This window comes from Mesoplodon mirus (assembly GCF_964341445.2).
Source record: "Mesoplodon mirus genome assembly, chromosome: 12".
Classification (NCBI taxonomy): domain Eukaryota; kingdom Metazoa; phylum Chordata; class Mammalia; order Artiodactyla; family Ziphiidae; genus Mesoplodon; species Mesoplodon mirus.
Genome location: NC_138988.1, coordinates 71,377,428 through 71,394,353, shown reverse-complemented (window position 1 = coordinate 71,394,353; position 16,926 = coordinate 71,377,428). Strand labels below are relative to the sequence as shown.

General features: G+C 38.8%; 1 protein-coding gene across 1 annotated transcript in view; it reads right to left on the bottom strand.

Moving 5' to 3' along the window:
* The window catches only part of DNAH8 (dynein axonemal heavy chain 8), a 328,140-nt gene that overhangs the window by 179,162 nt on the left and 132,052 nt on the right, over positions 1–16,926 (bottom strand). The window contains exons 38-42 of the mRNA XM_082637824.1: positions 15,222–15,385; positions 13,984–14,086; positions 12,630–12,734; positions 12,095–12,256; positions 1,267–1,491 (exon numbers count right to left, since the gene is read on the bottom strand). Coding sequence (XP_082493950.1) covers positions 1,267–1,491; positions 12,095–12,256; positions 12,630–12,734; positions 13,984–14,086; positions 15,222–15,385 — 759 coding nt within the window. The remainder of the gene's footprint in view (positions 1–1,266; positions 1,492–12,094; positions 12,257–12,629; positions 12,735–13,983; positions 14,087–15,221; positions 15,386–16,926) is intronic.

Genomic DNA, 16,926 nt, shown 5'->3' with positions numbered 1-16,926 from the left:
GAGGCCCAATGCAACTGACTGTCATACAACACTTTGAGAAAGAAGGATCTAGATTACAGGGGAATAGACAGACTACATGTCCTTCAATCTTCAATAAATACAACTTATGTGATCAGAATTTTTGATACAAATTTGAAACAGGTAGCCTGGGATCATAGTCTCTAAAAAAGCACCCCAAGTTGCATGAATTATGTGTCTCTGATGAAGGAAAAAGATGCCTAAAAGATAGATAAAATCAAACAGAATAAAGCAGTGGTAGTTAAAGACAAAACTAGTCAAATGGTGCAATATCAAAGCCACCTGGGGCCCCTACCCCATAATAGATAACTACTGCTCAAGACCACTGGTTAGGGTTCTATTTCCAAAGGGAATTCAAATATCATCCCTCTTACTCCCACCCTGCGGAACTTTGCCCAAAGCAAGCCCATGATGCCCTGTTGGACACTATCAATTGAACAGCCATGAGAGTTCCCTGAAGCTTGGTTCTATTCAATCTGGACTTCTTTCACAGTTGGCTCATCTATCGGAAGAGGTAATCTAGAAGACATGACCGCAGGTTGACCCACGAGCTGGATGGACGCAGGCAATTGGAGGCTCCTCATCCCCTTCCCTGTCCTTGGAATGGGCATTCTGCCCACTGTTCCCACAGTGGGGCTGTTTTCAAGGACGCAGCCTTGAGAGAGCAATGTGTTGTCAAGACCATCTGGATGGTATATGTGACAGTTAAGGCCTCTATATAAACTTAGAAAATTTTGGCAGACAAATGCAGAGATCTACTCTGCTTGTGGCTGCCCAAGACAAGCCTCATGAGTAAACTTCCTGGCTTATTAAAACTTCCACCTACCAACCTGGAGTAACATGCCTCTCTCTTCAGGCTCTCCTTGCCCTCTCTGTACAGGGGCCAAGTTATGAACTAACATTATCGTAACTCATGACCAAGCCCACCTAAATTATATCACATCCCTGGTTATTGGTTTAATGAAACAATTAGTTCAAATCACATCAGTTGATTCCAGACTTTCAGAATGCCAATGGTGAATATACACATATGATTGTTAAAACTTCCAAATATAGATATTTGTAGACAGTGTATAGTTGTCTACAGCTATACAGCTATACTGGATAGTTGTAAAAAAGGACCAAGCAGATGGAAGGTTCATATAAGTTAAGAAATACATATAATACTTAACTGTTCATTATTAGAAGCACTAACTTATTAATTAGTATACTAAATTATTTTAAATTAAGAAAAAAATGATACTTTACCAAGTCATCAAAAATATCTCTCTGATGCACATGGACGGTAATTAGAGTTTCAAATTTTACTCTATCAAACTTGCTTAGGTCATGTGTTGTCTGACCAATTAGAGTATTTAGAATATCCAAAAATTTCTGATTGGTCACTTGCATGATTTTCCTGTCATCTTTTGCATTATTTAAAGCCTCTTCTGAATCATGTGTCCACAACATCTGAAGTCCCAGAAGCCCAACCTACAAATCCAGAAGACAAATAAATTTACCAAATATTTAAAGCACATCTGCAATAAAATTTAGTGGTCACTTAGTCACATAAAGGTGAACAGTCTTACTGATTTTAAACTAAAAAAGGGACATGAATTTCTCTACTCTCAAAGTATAAAAACATTTAAAGTTCAAACTATTGATTACTTAATTATTTCAATGTTGATAGATAAATAACAATTTGAACAATTGCTATGATTTATGGAATTATATGTGCATTAATGGAAGATGCTTGGGAAATTTTTCTACAGAGGGCCTGAGACCCATATACCTTCATATAGTGATTTTTCTTTCTCAAGAAAAGAAATGGAATTAATAGACTACTGTGTATTTTTCTTCAGCAGCGTTTTGCAAAGGTTTCTTTGCATCTTCTAAAAAGGATATGCTGCCTCTTTTCTTAATTTCACACTCTCTCTAATATTCATATCTGTATCTACTTCTCTGTCTATATATTTATCTACAAGAGAGAGAGACAGAAAGTGACAAGGGGAAAAGCTTGTCCTTTGTCTCCTGATGAAGGCATAAGGAAACTGTGAGTGGACTGTCACCTTACCTACAATTTCTGCTGCAGAAAAGGAAATAAAAGTGGTCAGAACATGCTCTACCCTCACCCCCTCACTGCAACAATTGTCCCTTTGGGAGCTTTTGTTCATCCCCAGAGTCAAGCAACAGATCCAAGATCATTTGGACCAAGAAGGAATTCCACATCTGGTAGGGGAAGGAAAGTGTGTGAGGGAATGTAGGTACTGCAGGCATGGCATTCGATGTAGGTAAAGCAGGAATAAAACCCTTTCCTTATCCCTGCTTCCTTTGGAACTTCAATAATTTTCCTGCTAGAGTAGTGGCCAATCCTGGGGTCTGCAGGTAAAGATACATGAAGCACCTGGCTGAGAGGAGTGATGGGATGTAGAGGAAATAGCTGCTGTCAGGAAGCTCCCAAGAGCAAGCAGATTCTCTTTGCACAAAGCAAAGAGAAACAATACAGAAACGGTAGTGTAAGGCTTTCTTGATTTAAAGACAAAACAGACTTGCAGACCCTGAAAAATCACTACATAGAGGTACATTCTAAAAACTGATCTTTAAAATGATAACTATCCTGATATCTCTTGCACCCGTGGCCGCTGGCTTCCCTGTGCATTTGGTACCACTGGGGCTCCCCCAACCCAAGCAGTTGTACCACCTCTGCACTCTGTCCTCACTGGGGCAGACCCAAGTGCTTCAGGGCAGCCCCAGGAGCAGACTCCTGTGGATGGCCCACACACAGAGGTGGGATAAAACCAAAGTTGAACCCCAGGGGTGGGGCGACCAAGGAAGAGGATCGAATATCTTCCCATTAGCAGCACAAGCTGCAGATTAAATCCCCACAATCAGCTAGGTAGAACCTGCGCCCATGGAATATTTGAGTAGACAATGAGAGTTCCCACATATGTAAACAGTCTAGTGCTGGCAGCTGTGGACTTTGGGGGCAGCACACGCAGGAACTGGGCCAGATCAGAGCCTGAGTGGTCCCCATAGGGCAGACAACAGGTCCAGAGAACAGCCCAGAGGCAGTGGAGGGCCTCTTGGGGAGGTGGAGGTGGGCTGTGGCTCACAGCGGGAGCAAGGACACTGACAGCTGAGATAACATTATTATTGCTATTATTTTTATTATGCTTTGATTTGTTCTGTTGTTTGTTCTTTTTTTGGTTGTTGTTCTTGTTTTGTTGTTATTAGTCTTTTGGGATTTTCTTGTTTTTTAACATATCTTTTATTAATTTTTTTATATATTTCTATTTTTACTTTGCTTTTCAGTTGTTCTGTGCTCTTTTCCCTTCTTTTTCTTTAATGTATTTTTTATTTTTTTATATTACTATTTCTACTTTGCTTTGCTTTTCTTCTGTGTTTTTCCCCTTTTTTCTTTTTTAATCATTTCTGTCAGTTTTTGTTTCTTTGCTTTATTCTTCAGTTGGCACTCTGCTCTGGTTTTGTTTTTGGGCTTTTTGTTTCTGTTAGTTTTGGTTTTAATTGTTTGATTTCGTTTTCAGGTTCTTTTGTTTGTCTGGTTGTTCTCTTCCTTTTTGTTTTATTTTGTTCTGTTTTTGTTTCTTTTGTATGTGTGTGTTTCCCTGTTTCTGTTTGTTTGATTTTGCTTTTACCATTTGTCTGGGGTTTCATTTGTCTTTTTTATCTTTTTTTTTTTAAATCCCCTTTATTGCCATAATGAGAAACTTGCAGGGTCTTAGTTCCCTGACTGGAAGTCGGCCTGAGCCTCTGGGGAGGGAGCGCTGAGTCCAGGACACTGGACCACCAGAGAATTCCCAGTCCCAGGGAATGTTAAGCAGTGAGAGCTCTCTAGGAGGCCTCTATCTGAATACAAGACTCCATTCAACTGCCTGCAGCTCCCAGTGCTGGAAACCTCAGACCAAACAACAAACAAGACAGGGACACAAACCCACCCAGCAGCAGACAGGCTACCTAAAGTCACACTAAGTTCACAGACACCCCAAAACACACCACCTGACATGGCCCTGCCCATCAGAGGGAAAAGACTCAGCTCCACCCACCAGAACGCAGGCACCAGTCCCTCCCATCAGGAAGCCTACAAAAGCTACTGGACCAACCTCAGCATCAGGGGCAGAGAACAGAAGCAAGAGGAGCTACGATCCTGCAGCCTAGGGAAAGAAGACCTCAAACACAGTAAATTAGAAATGAGAAGACAGAAAATTATCTTGCAGACAAAGGAGCAAGATAAAAACCCACAAGACCAAAAAAAAAAAATGAAGAGGAAATAGGCAAACTACCTGAAAAACAATTCAGAGTAATGATAGTAAAGATGATCCAAAATCTTGGAAAGAGAATGAAGGCATGGATCAAGAAGATACAAGAAATGTTTAACAGGGACCTAAAAGAACTAAAGAACAGACAATCAATGGTGAAATGAAAAATACACTAAAGTAATCAATAACAGAACAACAGAGGCAGAAGAAGGGATAAGGGAGCCGGAAGATAGAATGGTAGAAATAACTGCAGCAGAGCAGAATAAAGAAAAAAGAATGAAAAGAAATGAGGACAGTCTCAGAGACCTCTGGAACATTAAGCACACCAATATTTGAATTATAGGGCTCCCAAAAGAAGAAGAGAAAAAGAAAGAGACTGAGAAAATATTTGAAGAGATTACAGTTGAAAACTTCCATAACATGGGAAAAGAAATGGTCAGTCAAGTCCAGGAAGCCGAGAGAGTCCCATACAGGATAAATCCAAGGAGAAACATGCCAAGACACATATTAATCAAACTATCAAAATGTAAACAAAAAGAAAACATATTAAAAGCAGCAAGGGAAAAACAACAAACATACAAGTTAATCCCCATAAGGTTTACAGCTGATCTTTCAGCAGAAACTGCAAGCCAGAGGGAGTGGCAGGACATATTTAAAGCGATGAAAGGGAAAAACCTACAACCAAGATTACTCTACCCAGCAAGGATCTCATTCAGATTCAACAGAGAAATCAAAAGATTTACAGACAAGCAAAAGTTAAGAGAATTCAGCACCACCAAACCAGCTTTATAACAAATGCTAAACAACTCCTCTAGGCACGAAACAGAAGATAAGGAAAAGACCTACAAAAACAAATCCAAAACAATTAAGAAAATGGTTATAGGAACATACATATCAATAATCACCTTAAATGTAAATGGTTTAGGGACTTCCCTGGTGGTGCAGTGGTTAAGAATCTGCCTGCCAATGCAGGGGACACAGGTTTAATCCCTGGTCTGGGAAGATCCCACATGCCACACAGCAACTAAGCCCATGTGTCAAAACAACTGGGCTTGCGCTCTAGAGCCCGTGAGCCACAACTACTGAGCCCACATGCAACAACTACTGAAGCCCGTGTGCCTGTAGCCCATGCTCCAAACAAGAGAAGCCACTGCAATGAGAAGCCCGCGCACCACAATGAGACCCAATGCGGCCAAAAATAAATAAATAAATAAATAAATAAATAAATAAATAAATAAATAAATAATTTTAAAAAAACTGTAAATGGATTAAATGCCCCAACCAAAGGACACAGACTGGCTGAATGGATACAAAAACAAGACCCATATATGTGCTGTCTACAAGAGACCCACTTCAGACCTAGAGACACATACAGACTGAAAGTGAGGGGATGGAAAAAGATATTCCATGCAAAGGGAAATCAAAAGAAAGCTGGAGTAAGCAATACTCATATCAGACAAAATAGACTTTAAAATAAAGACTATTACAAGAGACAAGGAAGGACACTACATAATGATCAAGGGATAAATCCAAGAGCAAGATATAACAATTGTAAATATTAATGAACCCAACATAGGAGCACCTCAATACATAAGGCAAAGGCTAACAGCCACAAAAGGGGAAATCAACACTAACACAATAATAGAGCGAGACTTTAATGCCTCACTTACACCAATGGACAGATCATCCAGACAGAAAATTAATAAGGAAACACAAGCCTAAATGACACATTAGACCAGATGGACTTAACTGATACTTATAGGACATTCCATCCAAAACCAGAATACACTTTCTTCTCAACTGCTCATGGAACATTCTCCAGGATAGATCACATCTTGGGTCACAAATCAAGGCTCGGTAAATTTAAGAAAATTGAAATCGTATCAAGTATCTTTTCTGACCACAACACTATGAGACTAGAGATCAAATACAGGAAAAAAACTGTAAAAGAAAAAAAAAACATGGAGGCTAAAAATATGCTACTAAACAACCAAGAGATCACTGAGGAAATCAAAGAATACTTAAAAGCAAATGACAATGAAAACATGACCACCCAAAACCTATGGGATGTAGAAAAGCAGTTCTAAGAGGGAGGTTTATAGCAATACAATCCTACGTCAAGAAACAAGAAAAATCTCAAATAAACAACCTAACCTTACACCTAAAGCAATCAGAGAAAGAGGAAAAAAAAACCAAAATTAGTAGAAGGAAAGAAATCATAAAAATCAGATCAGAAATAAATGAAAAAGAAATGAAGGAAACAATAGCAAAAATCAATAAAACTAAAAGCTGGTTCTTTGAGAAGATAAACAAAACTGATAAACCATTAGTCAGACTCATCAAGAAAAAAAGGGAGAAGACTGAAATCAACAGAATTAGAAATGAACAAGGAGAAGTAACAACTGACACTTCAGAAATACAAAGGATCATGAGAGATTACTACAAGCAATTATATGCCAATAAAATGGACAACCTGGAAGAAATGGACAAATTCTTAGGAAAGTACAATCTTCCAAGCCTGAACCAAGAAGAGACAGAAACTATGAACAGACCAATCACAAGCATTGAAGTTGAAACTGTGATTAAATATCTTCCAACAAACAAAAGCCCAGGACCAGATGGCTTCACAGGCGAATTCTATCAAACATTTAGAGAAGAGCTAACACCTATCCTTCTCAAACTCTTCCAAAATATAGCAGAGGAAGGAACACTCCCAAACTCATTCAACGAGGCCACCATCACCCTAATACCAAAACCAGACAAAGATAACACAAAAAAATAAAATGACAGACCAATATCACTGTTGAACATAGATGCAAAAATCCTCAGCAAAATACTAGCAAACAGAATCCAACAACGCATTAAAAGGATCATACATCAGGATCAAGTGGGGTTTATCCCAGGAATGCAAGGATTCTTCAATATATGCAAATCAATCAATGTGATACACCATATTAACAAACTGACAGATAAAAACCATAGAATCATCTCAATAGATGCAGAAAAAGTTTCCAACAAAATTCAACACCCATTTATGATAAAAACTTTCCAGAAAGTGGGCATAGAAGCAACCTACCTCAACATAACAAAGGCCATATATGACAAACTGACAGCAAACAACATTCTCAGTGGTGAAAAACTGAAACCATTTCCTCTAAGATCAGGAACAAGACAAGGTTGCCCACTCTCACCACTACTTTTCAACATAGTTTTGGAAGTCATAGCCACGGCAATCAGAGAAGAAAAAGATATAAAAGGAATCCAAATGTCAAAAGAAGAAGTAAAATTGGCACTGTTTGCAGATGACATGATACTATACATAGAAAATCCTAAAGGTGCCACCAGAAAACTACTAGAGCTAATCAACAAATTTAGTAAAGTTGTAGGATACAAAATTAATATACAGAAATCTCTTGCATTCCTGTACACTAACAATGAAATTTCAGAAAGAGAAATTAAGGAAACAATCCCATTTACCATTGCAACAAAAAGAATAAAATACCTAGGAATAAACCTCCCTAAGGAGACAAAAGACCTGTATGCAGAAAGCTATAAGACACTGATGAATCAAAGATGATATAAATAGATGGAGAGATATACCATGTTCTTGGGTTGGAAGAATCAACATTGTGGAAATGACTATACTACCCAAAGCAGTCTACAAATTCAGTGCAATCCCTATCAAATCACCAATGGTATTTATCACAAACCTAGAACAAAAAATTTTACAATATGTATGGAAACACAAAAGACCCCGAATAGCCAAAGCAATCTTGAGAAAGAAAAACGGAGCTGGAGGAATCAGGCTCCCTGACTTCAGACTATACCACAAAGCTACAGTAATCAAGACAGTATGGTACAGGCAGAAAAACAGAAATACATATCAATGGAACAGGATAGAAAGCCCAGAGATAAACCCATGCACCTATGGTCACCTTATCTTTGACAAAGGAGGCAAGAATATACAATGGAGAAAAGACAGACTCTTCAATAGTGGTGCTGGGAAAACTGGACGGCTACATGTAAAAGAATGAAATTAGAACACTTCCTAACACGATACACAAACATAAACTCAAAATGGATTTAAAGACCTAAATCTAAGGACAGACTCTATAAAACTCTTAGAGGAAAACAGAGGTGGAACACTCCTTGACATAAATCACAGCAAGATCCTTTTTGGCCCATCTCCTAAAGAAATGGAAATAAAAACAAAAATAAATAAATGGGACCTAATGAAACTTAAAAGCTTTTGCACAGCAATGGAAACCATAAACTAGACGAAAAGACAACCCTCAGAATGGGAGAAAATATTTGCAAATGAAGCAGCTGACAGAGGATTAATCTCCAAAATATACAAGCAGCTCATGCAGCTTAATATCAAAAAAAACAAACAACTCAATCCAAAAATGGGCAGAAGACCTAAATAGACATTTTTCCAAAGAAGACATACAGATGGCCAACAAGCACTTGAAAAGATGCTCAACATCACTAATCATTAGAGAAATGCAAATCAAAACCACAATAAGGTATCACCTCACACCAGTCAGAATGGCCATCATCAAAAAATCTACAAACAATAAATGCTGGAGAGGGTGTGGAGAAAAGGGAACCCTCCTGCACTGTTGGTGGGAATGTAAATTGATACAGCCACTATGGAGAACAGTATGGAGGTTGCTTACAAAACTAAAAATACAACTGCCATATGACCCAGCCATCCCACTACTGGGCATATACCCTGAGAAAACCATAATTCAAAAAGAGTCATGTACCACAATGTTCAGTGCAGCACTATTTACAATAGCCAGGACATGGAGGCAACCTAAATGTCCATCAACAGATGAATGGATAAAGATGATGTGGTACATATATACAGTGGAATATCAGCCATAAAAAGGAACGAAATTGAGTCATTGTTAGTGATATGGATGGACCTAGAGTCCGTCATGCAGAGTGAAGTAAGTCAGAAAGAAAAACCAAATACTGTATATTAACACATATATATGGAATCTAGAAAAATGGTACTGATGAACCTAGTGGCAGGGCAGAAATAGAGACGCAGACGTAGAGAACAGACTTGTGGACACAGAAGAGGAAGGGGAGGGTGGGACGAACTGAGAAAGTAACACTGACATATATACATTACCATGTGTAAAACAGATAGCTAGTGGGAAGCTGCTGTATAGCACAGGGAGATCAGCTCAGTGCTTTGTGACGACCTAGAGGGGTGGGATGGGGAGGGTGGGAGGGAGGCCCAAGAAGGAGGGGGTATGCAGGTATACGTATACATATAACTGATTCACTTTGTTGTACAGCATAAACTAACACAACATTGTATAGCAATTATAATCTAATAATGATGAAAAAAATAAAATGGCTATCCTAAGTCACCAAGAAAAACTTAAATTATATTTTTCACTAGGTTTAAGAAGCAGCAGACTTCACAGGGAAAACTGGAGGACGTTTCATTACAATAAAAAACAAAATAAGAATGCTCATTCTCATCAATATTATTTGATGCTTATAGTGAGCATATTAAAAAATACTGAAAGGGACCACATGAAAATATTAAGTCATCATTTCCAAGTGGCAGAAAAATGGGAAATTTTTATTTTCACTTTCATATTCTTCAAGTTTTCCCCAATTTTTGCAACAAGGATCCATTGTGTTCATAATCTTAAAAACGTGTTTGAGAAGAAAACAGAGGTGAAATTTTAAACAATTTTAGATAAAAAATTAACATTGTAATAGGCAAATTTATTTGGGAAACCTGCTTTTTAAAATGTAATTTAGGGACTTTCCGGGTGGCACAGTGGTTAAGAATCCGCCTGCCAATGCACAGGACACAGGTTTGATCCCTGGTCCAGGAAGATTCCACATGCCACGAAGCAACGAAGTTCATGTGCCACAACTACTGAGCCTGAGCTCTAGATCCCATGAGCCACAACTACTGAGCTCGTGTGCCAAAGCTACTGAAGCCCATGTGCCTAGAGCCTGTGCTCTGCAACAAAAGAAGCCACTACAATGCGAAGCCCATGCACAGCAATGAAGAATAGCCCCAGCTCGCTGCAACTAGAGAAAGCCCGCATGCAGCAACGAAGACCCAACACAGGCAAAAATAAACAAGTAAATAAATAAATAAATAAATTTATTTTAAAAATAAATAAATGAAATAAAATGCAATTTAAAGAGTAATATATATATTGAATGAATATATTGAATGACTATATATTGAATGAATATAGAAAGAATATATTTATATATTCATTACTCTTTAAAGCAATTTTTCCAGAAAACTGAAATTTGTCCACTACAATGTTAAGATTTTTATCTAAAAATCTTTGTGTGCGTGTGTGTGTGTATATGTATATATACACACATTAAATAAAGTCCTAAAAGTTAGTCAACTTTCCTACTATATCCTGTTCAACTTCATTGCTACTTTAAATTTGCTTTTCAACTTTTCCAACTTTAATCCTATATCTCCTTCAGAGTACAAAGGGTGATCAAGCTTTCCTGAGAGAGGGCAAGTATGTTGATTTAGTCTAAGGAGCTATTTTTCTCAGCTTATCAAATAAAGTATTTTATAAAGCTTTATCGCAAATGCTAATAAGAATATTAAAGTTTACCAAGGATATTATACAATACAAAAACAATATTAAAATATTCTCTCCAGTGGAGGTTGATTTTAGGTCTGTACTTCTGTCATTTGAATAATTTCATATCATTTCAGCTGCCTCCACTGTGTGTGCAGTAACACAGGATTTGGAGTTCAGGTTGGGAGGAGGAGCTGGGAAAGCAAAACCTGCCTATATTTTCCTTGGATAGCTCTTGCCTTCTATCCCACACTGTCTCTGACCCAGATCACAAATCATCACTTTTCATTTATCTTGGCTGAAAATGTAATGGAACTGTTAGCTCTTCATTTTCTGTGTCCCGTTTTAATAATACCTGGCACCTGACAATGCACTTCTAAGAGCCAAAGGGCAGGAGAGTTGTTCAAGAGAACACCTGCTCCAGCCTCTTCAAGGTCTTCTCTCTTTAAAAACTTAGTCACATTTAACGTGGGACTTCCCTGGTGGTCCATTGGTTAAGAATCTGCCTTCCAAAGCAGGGGACACAGGTTTGATCCCTGGTCGGGGAGCTAAGATCCCACATGCCACGGGGCAACTAAGCCCGTGCACCACAACGACTGAGCCCACACACTCTGGAGCCTGTGCACCACAAGTAGAGAGAAGCCAGCGCGCCACAATGAAAAATCCCACATGCCGCAACGAAGATCCCACATGCTGCAACTTAGACCCAACACAGCCAAATAAATAAATTAATTTAATTAAATATTTTTAAAAAACTTAGTTGTATTTAACAAATTATGCCAATTTTTAATTATTTGAAGGCAAAATAAACAAAAGGCAAGGTGGATTTCATTTCAGAAAAAGATATGCTCCTTCCTTTTATATATGTCCATATCCATATCTATATCTGTGTCTATATTTATGTATGAATAGATATAGATAGACGGTTTTTATACATAGATAGGTGTCGTTTATACATAAGATGAAATTTCTCGTTAGTGCTTTAGTCTCAGTGTATATCCTCAATGATGGAAGAACAGTGGCAAATCCTCTTCTCGGGGATGGGATGGGTAGGCCTAGAATGGTGTAGGTGGACAAGCAAGTGGTCAGGCAGGTGGTTGGGGGCTGAGGGTGGGTGGCCTCTCTAACTAGTTCTAAGCTAGAACAGCCTCCACATCATCAGGCTAACTGCCTCCTGAATATCTTTCCCCCTTATTTCGCAATTTAAATGTCATGTATTCTCACCTGTGCTGGAAAGTGATTGAGGAAAGGTAAGAGCTGAAATCCTGAATCACTGATTTGATAGAATGCAGATCTAATTATATTATGTAAGGACGACATCTGCATTTTTAGCAGGTCCAGAAGCCAAATCTCCACGGGACCTTTGGCCATAACAGGATTATCCAACTGAAAGATATATTACAAATATATTACAAATTGATAATAATTTGGTATTTTTACAAATGTCATAAATCAAAGTACCTCAGGCAAAGCAAACAAAATATTTCACACAAAATATTTAAAACATGAGTAAAATCAACTAATACTATATGTGGAAAGAACTATAAAGATCATCTGGTCTAAAACTTTCATTGTGTAGATGATAAAATGAGCCTCAGAGAAGTTAAATGAGTTATCCAAACTAGTCTGTTACAAAGCCAGGGCTACAGAACTAAAACCCGACTCCACTCCCCTCCCTTTCTTTCATAAGGGAATTGCATTCTCCTCAAATCTAAATTTTTAAAGAAATCCTAATAAAATTTTAACCAAGTTAAATTACAATAATTTTTTCTCCTTCTCTTGATATGACAGCCATGATACGATCATAGTCTTTTGCATGGAAGGTCACCTCATTTATGTTGTCAGACACTGCAGGGAGATGTGGCTATAAGAAAGCACAAGACAGAGCAAACACATCATACATGAGGTTAAACACAAAAGTCACTGAGATGGTTTTTAAAGCTTTACTATTTTTTATATTTGTAAGAGATTAAGAATTTACTTCATTGTCTCCAAAAAAAAAAAAAAAAAGACTCTTCTTTGACCCTTGACTGACTTGGAAGCCCACTTTTTTTTTTTTTTTTTTTTTTTTTTGCGGTATGCGGGCCTCTCACTGTTGTGGCCTCTCCCGTTGCGGAGCACAGGCTCCGGACGCGCAGGCCCAGCGGCCATGGCTCACGGGCCCAGCCGCTCCGCGGCATATGGGATCCTCCCAGACCGGGGCACGAACCCGTATCCCCTGCATCGGCAGGCGGACTCTCAACCACTGCGCCACCAGGGAGGCCCTGGAAGCCCACTTTTTAAAATCCAGCCCTACAGAATGTTTCCTCCAAGACCTACAAATGCACCTCTTATGTTATGGAGATTCAACTAGTAACTGACATCTTCCTCCCGATGGACACTGAACCACATGGTCCCTGCCCTCTTCCCTCCCAGGGACAGCTCAGTCCTTCTCTCTTGGCTCTATGTCTGCCTTACACAGCTTCTACTTCCCTCCTTTCCTTTCTCATCCCCACAACTCCCTGGAAACCAACAAGGAAGGTATTACTAGCTGTTTCCCAGATTCCCAAACCAGAAATGGCCCTGGGATGGGTGTTCCAGTGCCTCTCACACCCAGTTCTCTGTAGTTTTTCTCTTCCTCCTGGAAGTATTGCCCTTGGAAATGGCAATAAAAGCATTTGAGAAGCACTTGGGACAAAAAAAAGGACAAATCCAAACCACAATCCCTATTTGATCTAAGAATATTTAGATTAAAATACTCATAACAATGAATTACATTTAGTGAGCACATACTGTGTGTCCAAAACTTTTCAATGAATAATCTCGTGTAATCCTTATGACAATCCCATGAGGTGGAAATGATTAATATCCTGATTTTACACACAAGGAAACTGAGGCACAGGAAAATTAAGAAGCTGGCCAAGGTCACCCAGCTGGTGAGTTGCATAATCAGTGACCCTTGCCTCAGGCTGATGGGCTCCGAATACAAAGAAAATAAGACGTTTTATAACCAACATAATTTTTAATACTCTTCTTTCCTGGCTTCACTTTTAAGACATTAATTTCATTTTTATTTTTTAATACATAGGCTGTGGAAAAAAAGGATTTAGGTAACAGATATTTAGATTACATACTTGTATGGTATGGGAATCACTGGCTTGTCCAAGAATTTCCAGGAGAACTGGATCAGATACAAAGAAGAATCTTGGAAATAGTAATCGCTTCTTCTCCAAATACCTTTAAATAAAGTCACATTACCAAATAATTTTTTCTGAATTATTAATTTTGGGTTTTTTTAGCCAAGACACAATCACTAACATCAATAAGATAGTAGCAAACACCTACAGTCATTTCCCATTTGCCTCTGAAATGTTTGGTTAGAAAGAAAGTCCTACTGCACCATGGATGGCACCTGGGAAAACAAGTGGAAATAAGAAAGTGATCCAGAGCAAGCCTGCTCCATCCTATCTTCTTTCTCATCAAGAGCCGTCCTGCAACCTTTCTAAAGTACTGTGAACCTCGCGGCTTAAACCCAGGGTGAACACATAATTTACCTCCAAACCAAGATATTTTGAGTGAGAGGGGAGACAAATAGCCATTCAGCCAGGACAGAGGCATAAATTTGGACCAACCAAGATATATCGTTACCCTATTTCAAATAGAAATTGAGAATGAACTGCCTTTTAAGAAAACTATCTGTGAGTTTGCCTGGTTAATTGTTCTCTGAGTGCACATCTCTACTCCATGCCTGTAGTGTGTTGACTGGTAGCCCCAAAAAGACATGTCCACGTCCTATTCCCTGGAATCTGTGAATGTGGCCTCATTTGCAAAAAGGGTCTTTGCCAATGTACCGAAGTTAAGGATCTCGAGAAGAGATAATCTTGGATTATTCAGATGAGCCCTAAATCCACTGACAAGTGTCCTCATAAGAGACACACAGGAAGAAGAGGAGAAGGACCCATAAAGACAGAGACAGAGATTGGAGTTATATAGTCACAAGCCAAGAGCCACCAGAAGCTGGAAGAGGCACGGAAAGATTCTCCCTAGAGCCCTCAGAAGGTGCTGCTAACTTGATTTCAGACTTCTGGCCTCCAGAACTGTGAGAAAATATATTTCAGTTGTCTTAAGCCACCCAGTTTGTGGTAATTTGTTACAGCAGCCCTACAAAACTAATACAATGCTGTAACTCACCCACCCTCAACTTGAAGGTGTCTTTTTTGGCAGAGAAATTAAATTTACGTGAAATGTTAAATTCCTAACACCACCTCAACCATCACTACCAAACCAAAAATGCAGTCAATTCTATTAACTTGTTTGGGATAAAACACCATCACATATAAAATGATAGGTACTTTAAAAATTAAACTCTTACCCTGTAAGTGACTTCTGACATACTTCTAATTGTTCATGTAAATGAGGTAAAAGCTGCCCCATAGTTTCATCTCCAACACAGCAACTAATCACATTGGGATTCTCATGAGCTCGCTGCATTATCTTTATCCATGACTTGTCAATATTCTGAAAACGTTTTGCTTCCTAAAAACAAAAGTAAAGTAAAAGTTGGCATGTGGATAACTGAATGAAGCCAAGTCTTCACTTTGGCATCTCCTATAGTTCCTCAAACCAGCCTATTAGTCTCAGGCTACATAATTTAAAGGGGCAATTTTTTTTTCATCTGAATTAACTCTGGAACAAGAGAACTGCTTATTGAAATGCTGTTCTATTACAATGAGATTTATTGCTGATTTTTTTCCTTACATTTAATATATTTTTCAAAGTGCCACATGATTAATTTGCAGAGCTATCAACTTAAATCTCAAATCTAGTCTTTCAGTACCCCAGGTGTTTTGGTTTGATGAGCAAACTGAAGAAGCATGAAAATAATTTGATCTCAGTATTTTGGAATAATTAAAGCTTAATAGTACACCAGGAAAAAGAAAACAGTAAAAATCCAAAACAAAGCTTCATTTACATTTTTGCAAATGAAAACTTTCTGATTACCATGGATGATATTAACCTTTGCATTCAATTTTTTAAAATGCTTTTAGAAATTGGCATAATCTTGCCTCTATTAAAACTTTTAAGTGCACTTTTAAAAAATAAAACTTTCTGATTAAAAATGAAAGATTTATGTTTTAAAAATGTGTTACAGAGGGAAACCAGCTATTTTCAAAATGCTTTATCCTTGATTTTTAATCTGTAGTGATGCCATAGGTATGGAAATTCAAAAAAGTAGGCTTAGGGGACTTCCTTGGTGGTCCAGTGATAAAGAATCCACCTTCCAATGCAGGGGACGCGGGTTTGATCCCTGGTCGGGGAACTAAGATCCCACATGCCGCGGGGCAACTAAGCCCACGCACCACAACTACTGCATTCACACACCTCAACGAGGGAGCCCGCGTGCTGCAAACTACAGAGCCCACACACCTTGGAGCCCCTATGCCACAACTAAAGAGAAGCCTGTGCCGCAACAAAGAGGCCCCGCGCTGGCAACGAAAGATCCCGCACGCCTCAACAAAGATCCCACGTGCTGTAACTTAAAACCCGATGCAGCCAAAAAAAATAAATTAAAAAAAAATAAGTGTTTAAAAAAAAAAGAGGGCTTCCCTGGTGGCGCAGTGGTTGGGGGTCCGCCTGCCGATGCAGTCGGCGCGGGTTCGTGCCCCGGTCCGGGAGGATCCCACATGCCGCAGAGCGGCTGGGCCCGTGAGCCGGTGGCCGCTGGGCCTGCGCGTCCGGAGCTTGTGCTCCGCAACGGGAGGGGCCGCAGCAGTGAGAGACCCGCGTACCGCAAAAAAAAAAAGAGTAGGCCTTATTTTATAAGAGGAAAATTACCTTCGTAGAATAATTATTAGTAAGTTACTGGGTATTCATTTAAAAGGTCCCATATAGCTGTTTTAAAGAATTCGTTACAGGCTTCTAAGGCTAGGTTTCCTTGCCTCATGTTTCTGATCTACTATTAACTTACTAATAGTTAATTTGTGTTTACAGAATACAGATTATTTTATCTTCTACTCTCAGAGGAATAAGTCTAATTCTAAGAAGAGATGAACTATTATAATTTAATAGTATCATAT